Genomic DNA, 12,717 nt, shown 5'->3' with positions numbered 1-12,717 from the left:
AAAACTTTTGCACCATCGGGAAACGTAAATCAGACTGGCGAGTAGTTTAGCTCACTGTACCAAAAGAAGATTGCTCACACATAAAAACTACGATCCGAAACACAAAGTGGGATAAGAGGGTGGGAGGATCTCTCTCTCTGTGCCACAACCCATCAAATAGCTGCGATTTTCCGAATATTCAGCTGGACAATTGTAATGGATTTTGTGCAGTGTTCAGTGTTGTTTTTTTTGTAACGCTGCGCTGCATCCGTTACACATCGTATACGTATAAAAGGTCAAACAATTACTTGCGTTCGATTGAATTCGACGAACTGTCTGCCATTGTCACGATTCGTGGTCGCGTATAATTTCTATTTTGTGCATACGAAAAACGATTGAGTGTGAGTGATTTTTTTTCTATAGAGATATATTTTTTTATGAGAGATGATAATTTTTTGAAGGTTGCGTATAACTTCTATTTAATAGCAATAAAAAATAAATCTGACTTCTAATTTTTTAAAACCAAATTGTAATTAAGAGAACGAAAATCAATATCAAAAGCTTCATGGAATAATAAAACAAATCCAGTAGGAATATTTAATTTCAAAAACAGTAAATCACTGGGCGTCTCCATTGTTTTTGAGGGAATATTTGTAATTTATTATAAACAAACACAAAATGTTTTGATTTTTTGGAATGAATTACAATTTGTTCAACGCTCTTATATTATGTTTATAATTTTATTATATTTTAAAAATTTTAAAGAAATTATTTTCTTTTAACTAAAATTTTTCATTCTGTTTTTTTTATTAAGGTTTTTAATAAAAAAAAAATTATTCTGTTCACAAAAAATAAACTAATTCGTAATACAACAAGCGTTTAAACTAGCCTTCATAAAACCAAATATTGGCTAATCAGTATAAAACAATAACAGGTAGCACACCTAGGCCGTCTTGCCCCATTTTGTACCATTACAATATCCGTCCGTAAGTCCTATCGCTGGTCAAAGAATCAACGCTGCCCGAAACAAGTAACAATAGCAAAGGGTGTCGATGCACTAACTGGTCAACGGACAATAGCTGGTGCATTTTATTGATCGATCAATATTATACCCATCAATATTGACTTCTGGCATCGCAAGAGCCATAACAGGGTGGTAGATACTTTGTAAAAACCAATTAGAAAAGTGGTACGATTAATGATAAAACAGTGTGCCGCTGGTATCATGTTTTTTTTCCTCACAGATACACCGGTTAAAAGTATAATAAGAAACAAAAAAAATGGTGGACAAAAAAACTTAATGAAAACAATCATCTATGTAAGGGAACGTTCCGTACTTGTCGATAGGCGAGTGAAAAAAACACGTAATAGTGTTCTCGTTTTGCAGTCGATACATGATCGATAATTAAATAAATCACAATGTGAAATCCACAAGTACAGCACGTACTGCTGAAGAAAGTAGTAATAAATAAACAGTTTTCTAGATTGATTTCAAAGCTATTTTATGAAGCTTTTGCCACGATGGATTTAGGCAGGGTACAATTGATTCTTTGCCAACTGGAACCGAAAAGTTATTGAAAAGTTAAAGTTTTAATTTTTAACCCGGTGTAAAAGTTATTATTTTAAAACGTCAGGTAATACTCACGCACAAAAATGTTGCTCATCAGTGTGGCGGGGAGACAGAACACTATCACCAGCACGTCCGCCAGTGCCAGATTCACGATGAAGAAGTTTGTTACCGTTCGCATACGCGGTGCCCGAAACACGACCGCGATCACGAAACTATTGCCGACCAGCCCAACGATGAAAACGATAAAGTACGCGACACAGTAGACCGCGGTCATCGTGTAGGAGTGCCGGTAGAACAGTTCGTACTCCTCGAACGGACCGGCCGTATTGTTGCCCGCAACATCCGGACCCTGGAAGTAAAAAAAAATCATGGTTTCAGAGATTAGCCGACAAATCCGTCACGTACCGGGCCAAAACTGATAGGTGGACAAACGTTGCTAAAATTAGATTTCCCAAAAATACTCCACCGGCAGAAGAGGCCGGTGTCAGAGCGAATCCTTCGACAAATAACACACACACACACGAACCAACCATCCGGGAAACGGGGGAAATGAAGCTGAGCCGGAAAGGCTGATTTTAGAACAATCCCATAAATCATTTACTGTTCTTCGAAGGGGTTTTTTTTTTCTTGGTAAGCACTTTGCGCTTGTTTTTTCGAGTGTATTTTTCATCATCTTTGAGCAAGTTATCTGGTTTTTAACGCTCACACACGTGCTCAGATTCCAGTTTTACAGTTTTCCACTTTACCGACTTGTACAGTGGCCAAGTAGAAGAAATCCTTCCGCCCACACTACGGGAAGCTGGGCGTCTCCATCGCCGTACCATTTCTGCCCTTCACTATCGGCAACGAAAAGTAAACTTTGTGCCACATTCTAAGCCAAACGGTAGTCCATTGCTACTACCCTCCAAAAAAAGGAAAGGACAACAGGATGCAATGTACGCGATTGCATCGACACACACACACACACAGAAAAAAAATGGGACAAACTCCGGAAACGGAACGGGCACAGAGACGTTTCGTTCGTTTCGTACGACGGCACGGTGATGGATTAAAAACCCGTGCAGTACCATGATCGTGTGACGATCGTGTGCACCAGACGGACAACATGACGGACGATGGCCGAAAGGGTTTTTGTTATGGGTGAGAGACCGACCGAGAGAGAGAGACAGAATCAGCGGAAGTGCAAGTTACAATTTCACAGCCAAGGTCACAAACCAACGACTGGATGGCAAATTCAGAGATTATAAAAGTCCATTTGGATCTCCCGAACGTATCAGGCAGGCAGGCAGGCAGGGGCAGGCAGGGGCAAAAGCACCCGGAAGCGAAGCTTTACGACGGAATGGAGGAAAAGTCGTTCCGAACTAGGAATAAACGATGAGAAGCTTCTTAGTTCGTTACAGTTCTGCTACGTACAAAATGGATGCTCCCAACAACAACAACAACAACACTAAAATGCAAGACTCGCTTACACCGAACTGATTCTCCGGTGGGCAGCGAGGGAGCAGTAGTACGCGGCCAGAAGCAAAAAACCAGAAGTGCCTGAAGCAATAAAAAATACTCTTTGATTCACTCGGCCTCGGTGCATAAAACGGGATGAAAAGTTTACAGTTTTGCTCGTCCCAAACACAGATCTTTTGCCACACCGCTGCCCCGAAAAAAAATGGAAAGCGCAGACGACAGCGAAGAACAGATCCCGGGAACGAGTGAAGCGGGAAAAAACTCATCCACAGATTGGATCGAAAACTTTCGCTCCATCTCAAACGCTCGTTACATCGTTTCCAGCCATCGGTTTCGTGCTAAATGAACGACTCTGGTCAGATTGTTGGTTGGAATTTGAGCATCAATTCTGGAAAATGCATACGAAATGTAATACATTCTCTCCAAATCATTTTGGGCATGAGGGGGTTTCGATTCCGTAAACTGCCATGCGCTCATTTAGTGGTTACTTTTGAGAAACGAAATTAAATATTAATATGACTTTTAAAGATTGTCAGACCAGCGGTACCTGGTACTGGGTTTGCTAGTTTCATTTGTTATGTCTGGAACTGTCTTTAAATTAGTGTCCGAAGTTTCAATTCTGGAACATTTGTATATTAATTAAAGCACCAAGCAATACCGTGTTAGAGATGTTTGGTTTTTCAGGGTTTTCAAGTTCAAGAGACAGTCGAAACAAATTCTGGAATCCGATCTAGTTGTACTAGAGTGTGCCGAGGACATAGTTGACTCTCTTTCGGGCAAGATTTAGAATTTGCAAAGCATTATGTGTATCTAAATTCACACATTCTACGACTATTTGCACAGAAACCAGAACTGAGGTATATGGCACTTTAAGTAAGAAACCTCAAATTTTAGCAAGGTATTAATCCGACCCATCGAGCAAATTGCAGTAAAGAATTGATAGCAAGTTATGTCATGCAAAAAGATCAGCTCGATGCTGTTGCTCTGCTGTTATGTTAAACGATCATATCGGAGTAATTTCTGTTTAACTTCTTATATTAGGAAAGAAATCTATTCTAAAACACAAAGACTAACTTGGCCTGTCTGTTTTATAACGAAAGCTAGCGGCGGATAAGTCGCTCGTAAACGTCAAAACGCGTACAAAAAAAGGAGTGGAAATAGAAGTAATAATAGAACATAATGGCTCCTATTTTCTTGAACAACTTCTCGACTGTACATCTTTCTTTATGTCACGGGCTTGAACTTTTAACATAATTTGAAGGTAGTAGTTCATTGTTGGGATTGTCTAACCCCTGGACCCGAAGTAGTGAGTGGCGTTTCTAGAGAACAACGATCGTCTTCCTAGTAATGCGTGAAGCGATGGCCCAGGACGATCTCCTTTTACCAACATACAATAACCATCAATCAATACAAGAGCACTGTACACGATAAAATGCCGTTATTTCATCAATAATCACCATCACAAGGATCGGAGAGTCTTTCACCGATCGATCGAACGATCGAGAACGTAAAGATGGAAGATTTTTAAAGGACTCATTTAAGTCTAAATCCTCCTTTCGTATCGATTGCTACACTCTAGGGCATTTTTCCCAAAAAATTTTCACTATTCAAGATTAATAATCTTAAACGATGAATAAACACATCTTATTCTCATCTTTTCCCATCTTTTAAGAATACACAAACTGCCTAAAGCTCAGTACAAATCGCCGTAGCTAATTCGCAGAAGTTTACGTACGCTGGGAAGAATATGTTGCCTATAAAGACACCTACAGTCTTGGACCAGATCCACATCGAAAAACGACCATTTTTCATTTACTACAATAAATTATACCTGAACAACAATTAGATACTATCTACCAGCCGTCACATTACTTAACACAAGGCAACACTCCTACCAATGAGACAAAGATGTAATTGTGGATGTGTGTGCAAACTCTCGAGCATGAACATAGGACACAAGGAAAAAAAGGGGGAAAATTATGCCACTAGCATCTCTGTTCCAATTCCTATCCATTGCATTTGCTCTATCGCTTCATGAATCACAATTCCCCCCGGTCGGGAAGTATGTCCATTATGCCATCGACGGGTAGCACTTATCGCGTACAAATTATCTCTAGCCCCGCAGTCCCACAGTCTACTATTGCAATGGCGTCAACTTCGGGCTCGATTACAGATCGATTCGAGATACTTACTTCGCAAAACAGGAAGGCAACAAAACTTCAAACATCCTTTCTCGTGGGAGCAAACAAATGACCTCACGAGTTGCATTTTCCTACACGCTTTTACGCATTCAAAATGAGGATCGATAAACGTTGCAAAGTACTACTTTGAGCCATGTTCGATCCGCATTATATAGTGATTGCAGAACCCCGCACACACACACACACTCTAGTCCATGTACACTATTTTCGCAAAAGGATTTCTTCGACCGATTCCTACACACCTTCCGGGACTGCTACTTGTACGGGAAATTCCGATCTATCCACCAGTACGCCGCGTGCGGGTTAGCTGAACATCCCGTAATAGCTCCGCTCCGCAGTGCGAATGATACCGCATAAATTTTGCATAATTCTCCCATCAATTCCATCATCCCCTTTCCATCATTGCGAGTTTTTCCTCGAAAATGAAAAAAGAAAAGCATGCGGAAAGGGATCGAAATCGTTTTCGAGTGTCCGGTATTCTCGATACGATTCCGGTACGAATAGTTTCCGCACACCGAATATGAGGACGGGGTTCGTCCTTCAGCAATATGCAATTTTCGGTCAGAAAGAAAAAGGGCCTGCATGTGAGAAGCCCGAATCGATCAACAGTGTGACTGCAGCGAGATCTGCTGATGAGTGTTGAATTTTAAAATTCAATAACAAACATCGATCTTGGAGTGAATAAAGCTTTACCACCAGATTACGCTTTGCTGCTTTGCTGCTCTGCTTCTATATGCGAGGAGGTTCAGAAATGGATATAAAAAGAGAACCAGCATTTGCTTTTGTTTTGTTTAAGTTTGGATTTTGTTGTTTAGGTAAAGTAGCCTTCCGCAAACAAAACAATTTTAAGCTGATCTTTGCACTGGACTGCAAACGCTATTTGTTGTTTTAAATTGTTTATTTAGGTTGAGCTTTAGGTGAGGAAGAGGGACTAGAATAAAATTTCGAAATTAGTGTAGAGATGAGAATAACAACTCTTTTAGTGAGTCAATTCAGAGTGAATGAGTCGTTATTAGGAGTCAGCTCGTTTAACGACTCATTTCGGAATCTTAAAAAACCCCCGGCCAAAGCGCATAAGATAAGCGGGCGAGTTGAGTGAGAAGAAACTTATTTCAACCAATTGGCATTAAAATAAATCAATTTATAAAATTATGCAAAATTACTCAAAAAAAGTAATGCTATAGCCTTATAAAATTTTCAAATTTTTAGATTTTTTTTTTAATTTTTTATTCTTTTTTGTATTTAAAGCATTGTTTGAGTGAAAAGAAACTTGTTTCAAACTATTCGCATTAAAATAAAACAAATTTTTAAATTTTGTTAAATTGCTGAAAAAAATGGCTAGGGGTAAGCCTTATGAAATTTTCGAGATGAAAATATTTTTTTTTATTTTTTTGTTATTTTATATTCTTTTCTTCTTTTAAAGCATTATTTGAGTGAAAATAAACTTGTTTCAAACTATTCGCATTAAAATAAATCAATTTTTAAAACTTTTGCTTAGTTACTCAAAAAAAAGTAAGGCTATAGCCTTAGGAAATTTTCAAATTCATAGAATTTTTTTCTATACAGAGCGAGCAGTATATTCATTTGTCTAGTTTGGGTATTGTACACATGTATTCCGTTTCAACTCATGTGTTTCAAACGTTTCGTTTCAACTCATTTTTGTTTCAACTCACTCGCACATTTTCGTTTTAACTCATGTATTTACCCTTTTTGCGACTTGACTCACCACGGATACATGCTTACACTCATGAGTGAGTAAGTGAAAAAAGAGTCGCTAAAACTCCTCGTGGTGAGTGAACGAAACTCGTTCAATACAACGTTTCAACTCACTCTCACACACTTACTCACTTTGCACATCTCTAAATTAGTGCAAAGTATTTTTCCAAAGCAAGTGTATCCTGTAACTGTCAATTTGAAACTAAATTCAACCAGGAGAGTTTGATCTATATTATAAGGGATCATTCAACTATTACGTAACACTGGAAGGAGGCAAGGGTGGTTACTGCCAGCGTTACAATTTGTTACACAGACGGGAGGGTGGTTTCAAATTTGTGACTCGAACATACAATCAAAGGTTTCTCATTTATACAAAGGTTTCCCCTGCGTTTCCCCCCGTTTTTCACGCTTCTACATGCCCTCGCCTGTAAAAAGCACTCACTTTGCCAGCCGGGTAGTAAGCTGGCGAACGGAAATTAATATTAATTCTTAGTACGATGCTCTCTTGTTAGTTCGAATGATGAAACTGACCGCTTGTTAAAGTAAATATGAAAAAAAGGAATTATTTCCTACTTTATGAGCTTAATCTCATCCATTTACTAAAGCTGTTTACTAAACAAGTAATAACAAAAAAAACCATTACAAACAGAGCAAACAATTTAAAACAATTTACACTTCTTGCTTGATGTTGCCATCACGCAAAACCATCTAGCTGGTAATAATTCCATACGTCCATCTATTACGCTTTCCAATTATTTACAATCTACAACCCAAAAACGAAAATTGTGAGAAAAAAATAGACACGTCCTAATATTTATACCAACTTGGTACAGGAGGGACGCGTCCAGTCGTCCGTCGTAGTTCAGCGAGTGCGAGAAAAGATAACATACATACCACCCTACATCTTTCCTCCATCTAGCCCCAAAAGCGCTTAATACGGCGAATACGTAGCAAAAGGGCAAACATTCACTTTCCCAAGCGATAGGGGTTGCCCCCACGAACCCCCTGCCACTCTTCACCCCCTCTTATGGCATGGCTCAGACCAGATTTCTATCGAAAACTACGAACCTGCCAGTGATTTCCACGAAACGACGAAAGCTCCTTTTCTGCCTTGTCCGTAAACGACGCGAACAGTGCAGTTGCATAAAGAATCATTATTTAATCGTTAGTTTCGCCTCGTCGGTCTGCATTTCCGGTAATTGACAGAGCGATGCCGGTTGTGCCGTGTGTCTGTACGTGTTACTGATGTATGCACGGGCACGGGTTTTGCACCTGGCGGGCGTTGCCATCTCCCCGTAGTCCCCCCGTAGTGTTCTCCCCATCGAACGGCACTAGCAAAATGACGGATAAATGGTGGCGGGTGGTTAGTTAACGCGCTTTGGCGTTTGCCACTCACCTATACACGGGCACACGTAACATGGGAAACGGGACACGGGAAAATGGATCGGTTTGTTCGCGTCCCGGTTGATCGTTATGTAACCTGCCAACAATGTTACCATTTCCCACCATTTTATGGCATGGTAATGGTCGGTCCTTTTGACGCGCGCCAGTGATATGTGTGCGTGCGCTCCATCATGTGTGAGTGTCACTATGGCAAAGCAAAGTTTTCCCTCCGCCGCTATGGCAATGGAAAACGATGGATAGTTTGATAATTATTTGAACCATAATTTAGTGTTCTTGTTGCACTTTGCATTCGGTGGTAGTTATGGAGCTTTTTGCATGTTGAAGACATCGCCCTTGCATTCGATCGATTGCTATAATAAGCGATCGTAGATTTATTTTCATTTCTGCACGAATGTTTATTTTGTTAAACTGAACCAGTTTTATGCAGCAGCTTCTTCATTTTTCAAAAAAAAAATCCCATGCAGTTTTAATCATCGTCATGGGCATCTAGCCAATTTACACAGCTCTTAAAGCTCTTAAGGTCTTCGAAATTGAAACGATGGACAAATTAAGGGTTTGCCTCACAACAGCGGTAAGATAATTGATTGCCACTACAGCTCCATGAACACACAAATGAAACAAAACATCCATCACCTTCTTCAATCGTTAATTGCTTCTCGCGATCTCAAACAGTCAAAGCATCGGGTGCACCCCGTTGAACCACGATGAACCATTAGAAAAAAGGGTTCCCTCCACCACCCCCAAAAAGGGATAAACCCGCCACGGCAACCATAAACCAATTGGCCACAAAAGCTTCTAAGCGACCAAGCAACCACCCAAAACTCAACACCCCGATGTCGATTGGTGCATCGCATCCGTATTATCGTGGCCGGGCAATCTCGTACGACTCTTCCCAGCGGAGCGGAAATAATAATCGCTTCCCAACAAAAACAACATCAATTCTTGCCTTTCACCCTGCCTGTTCGCCTTGACACAACCTACAAACTGGGTAGTTTTTATCCGTCATTCCTTTCGTGATGGTATGGCTTAGTATCCTGTTTTATTATGTTGTTGTTTTTTTCTCTCTCTCTCTCTCTCTCTCTCTCTGTTCGTTCCTTTTACTTCCATTCTACACACAGCACACACCCATTACCTTCTTCACAATCACGCGTGGTACATAACAGTGCGCGCTCACTTTTCACGAGAGGAAACGACCAAACCCAAAATGGGCGAACGGGAAGGGGCCAAAGGGCGGGGATGAAGAACCCCGAACCGGCAATCACAGCCGAATGTCCTTCAAGACGGAAAACTACATTCCAATTAGCGGTGACCTAATTTCGGTTGTGGTCCCCCTTCCCCCCTCCCCTCCCCGGTTGCTGAGCCGTGGTGGAAAACGGTAACGGCTACGGTGAGTCCCTTTTCACCATTCTGCTGCCTGCTGCTCTGTCTCCAATTCCAAATAGACATTTCGAATAAATTCCCCCCCCCTTTCGGCCGGTGACAAAGGTTTTTGCGGCAGTTGCGGTACGATATGGTACGAAGAACTCAGGTGGGCACTGAATGGTTGGCGATCCCTTTTGTGGAGGTGGGGTGGGTAAAGATGGTTCTTCCCGCTTTTCGCAACAACTTTACCTCGGTCGCAGGATGGGAAAAACGGTAAACGGAAGTTTGTTACGCCGTTTTACAGATACTTGCGGTTTCGTGTTCACTTGATTAAGCGCGAACTTTGGCCACCGTTCTGATGTTTCCATCACTGGTGACCCTGTTTTGTGGTTTGCTGCATATTTACTACTTGGTTGCAATGTCTGTCTTGCTTGCAGGGTGAACTATCGGTGCACTAAAACAACTCATTCGGCAGATGTGTATTTAATAGATTTTTAAGCAATAGAAATTGTATTGTTAAAATATAGGAAAATACTGCCTTAGAGCTATTCAAACAGGAAGAAGGTATTTAAAATCATATTACAAAAAATAATGCAACACGAAATGCATATATGAGGTGCATATACAACTAAGCGATCATCGACATGGTACACTTTGCTGATGAATTTATTAGCGTACTAATCAAAGGATAGTTTAACTAATGAATCTGGGTATTTTTTCAACACGCTTTCATTTTCTTTTTTATCCATTTTCCTTGTTTCTCTTTAAGTGAGAATAAATTTGGAATTTTACAAACCAGCAATACACCACTAAATCACTCCGCCAACAATTTTTATAATCGATACTAAGCAAGGATTTCAATCTTCATCTTCATATTCATATTTTTTCACATTTCCACTGGTTGGTACACCATACCATGCAACGTACCAATCGAATGCATTTGATGTAGCACCAAAAATCTACCGAAGGAAATGATGAAAGCAGTCACGAAGGCAAGGCACCAACCATTAATGAGCACCGCACGATAAACGCCGTCCGTCGGGAATGGGTATTTTCTAGCAGCGTTATTTTCAAAAAGGACCCACCAAACAAACAAGCCTTTTGCAACGGTACACATAAACACACACACACACACATACACAGACGCATACATACACAGCCACAAACACGGACACCAAACACAAACATGCGCAACGGTAGGGTGAGGCTTTCGAACACAAACGCTCGGCATTGTACTGTGCCCGGGGACAAGGTACGTGTATGTGCATTGGTATGCACATGTCGGATGTCGATAATGATTTTCAATCAATAAACTGATAATAATGCATGAACCACAAGTGCATACAATGCACCGGATGCAAAGGTGCACAGAACCACTTCGCCCCAAAAGAGAAACATTTCTTGCTGTGGCAACGTTTGTTTGTTTTTTTTTGTTCTATTTTATCACCCGACACAGTTAAGGATGTGCCAATAAATCGTGCAACTCACCTGAAAACTGTCCCAGTCGCTGGCGAAGGTGGCAGTGTTGGAATTTTCCCGGCGGAACTCGGTGAAATCGACCATCGATCCCGGCGGCACCTTCTGCAGCTTGAGGGCCAGCCCCATCGTAAACACTTCGCCACCGAGCTCCATCGGGGCGATTAGCAAGGGCACTTTATCTCTCATGCACCGACCACCGACCAACAAAGTACGCACGGTTACATCTGATGAGGACCAAAAATGAGAGTTCGTTTTTTTTTGCTTCTCTTTCTGCAAAAACCGATCCCAAAATGCACCCGAATCAACGGAAGATCGGTGAGGGTAACAACCCCCTTGGGGGGGGTGTAGAACGCTTAACCCTGTTGGCTAGCTACTGGGGTACAACAAGCTGACCAGCTGGTAATGGTTTTACACGGCAACACTGAGGCTCGCTACGATCGAGCCACGGACTTCGCACCGAAACCGATCTATTGACGTTCATCTTTAACCCACCGTAGAGCCGACACTATACAACACATACAAAAGCACGATGAGTTGAGTAACTGAAAAACACACCAATATTTAAATTCTTTTCTACGCCCCAAAGGTTCACACGGCGAAGGTAATTGGAACTGCAATCCTTGTTTTGCACGGATTCAGATTCAGAGGGAGATGGGTCTTCCCTTTTTCCAGTCGAGTTGATATCCTAACACGTTCACTTATTGCTGCTACACTCCCAATTCTGTCAAGTTCTGCTGGTTCGGGGCATTCTAGCCTCACTGCACGCAATATAAACTTCCCCTCACACCAAGCACGGGAACACTAAAGTACACGCAACCTTTTTTTTTTGCTACCTATTTATCTCCAAACGAGCTGTATAAACTTTCAAACATGCTAATCCATGGATTTTGAAGATCATTTAACTTCCCTAGGCATACGAGAGGATGGCCACTTGCGAAACAAAAAATCCCCCCGAATGACCTATTTCTGCTCGATGGTGCTTTGAGCCTTAAGTTAGGAGGTCGAGCTTTTCAATTCTCACGCTTATTTTTTTCTCTTACTTAACTTTCGGTGTTTATTTTACCACATTTGGACACTCGGTACACTTGGAACACCGTTTCACAGACGATGGATGGACTTCCTCCATACGATGTGTGTACGGCGATGTCTGTGGACCGGACGTTACTGACCAAACGAGCGAACCAAACCGACCGTTGAACTTTGACGCGAAACACCGCGAAATACCGCGAGCCACCGTTTTTGGCCAACAAGACGCGTAACAAACCCCGCTTGAAAACCCCGGAGTACCGGAAACGTTGGCCACTGCAAAACAGTGGAATTTGTAAGAATTTCTCAGAAAAAAAAAATGGAAAAAGCAAAACCGAATTCCGATTTAGATGCGGATGCGGAACAGGCCAGCTAATAGGGGGTAGGCCAGCGTGTCGATTCAGCACGATGATGATGATGATCTGTGCGCACGATATGGTCACCCTCGCAGCCGTAGACGTAGTGATGGTTCCCGACAACACCGTCAGCGTCCGTCGGTCTAGGCTGGATGCCGTCGTGCTT

At 41.6% G+C, this 12,717-nt stretch overlaps 1 protein-coding gene across 1 annotated transcript in view; it reads right to left on the bottom strand.

Annotated features, from left to right (window-relative positions):
- LOC125763063 (neuropeptide SIFamide receptor-like) overlaps positions 1-12,717 on the bottom strand; it is a 108,797-nt gene extending 96,080 nt beyond the window's left edge. Inside the window, exons 1-2 of the mRNA XM_049425840.1 lie at positions 11,179-12,717; positions 1,625-1,898 (exon numbers count right to left, since the gene is read on the bottom strand). Of these exons, the coding sequence (XP_049281797.1) occupies positions 1,625-1,898; positions 11,179-11,355 (451 nt within the window). The 5' untranslated portion in view covers positions 11,356-12,717. The remainder of the gene's footprint in view (positions 1-1,624; positions 1,899-11,178) is intronic.

The sequence above is a fragment of the Anopheles funestus genome, chromosome 2RL (genome assembly GCF_943734845.2).
Source record: "Anopheles funestus chromosome 2RL, idAnoFuneDA-416_04, whole genome shotgun sequence".
Lineage (NCBI taxonomy): Eukaryota > Metazoa > Arthropoda > Insecta > Diptera > Culicidae > Anopheles > Anopheles funestus.
This window is presented reverse-complemented; position numbering and strand designations above follow the sequence as displayed.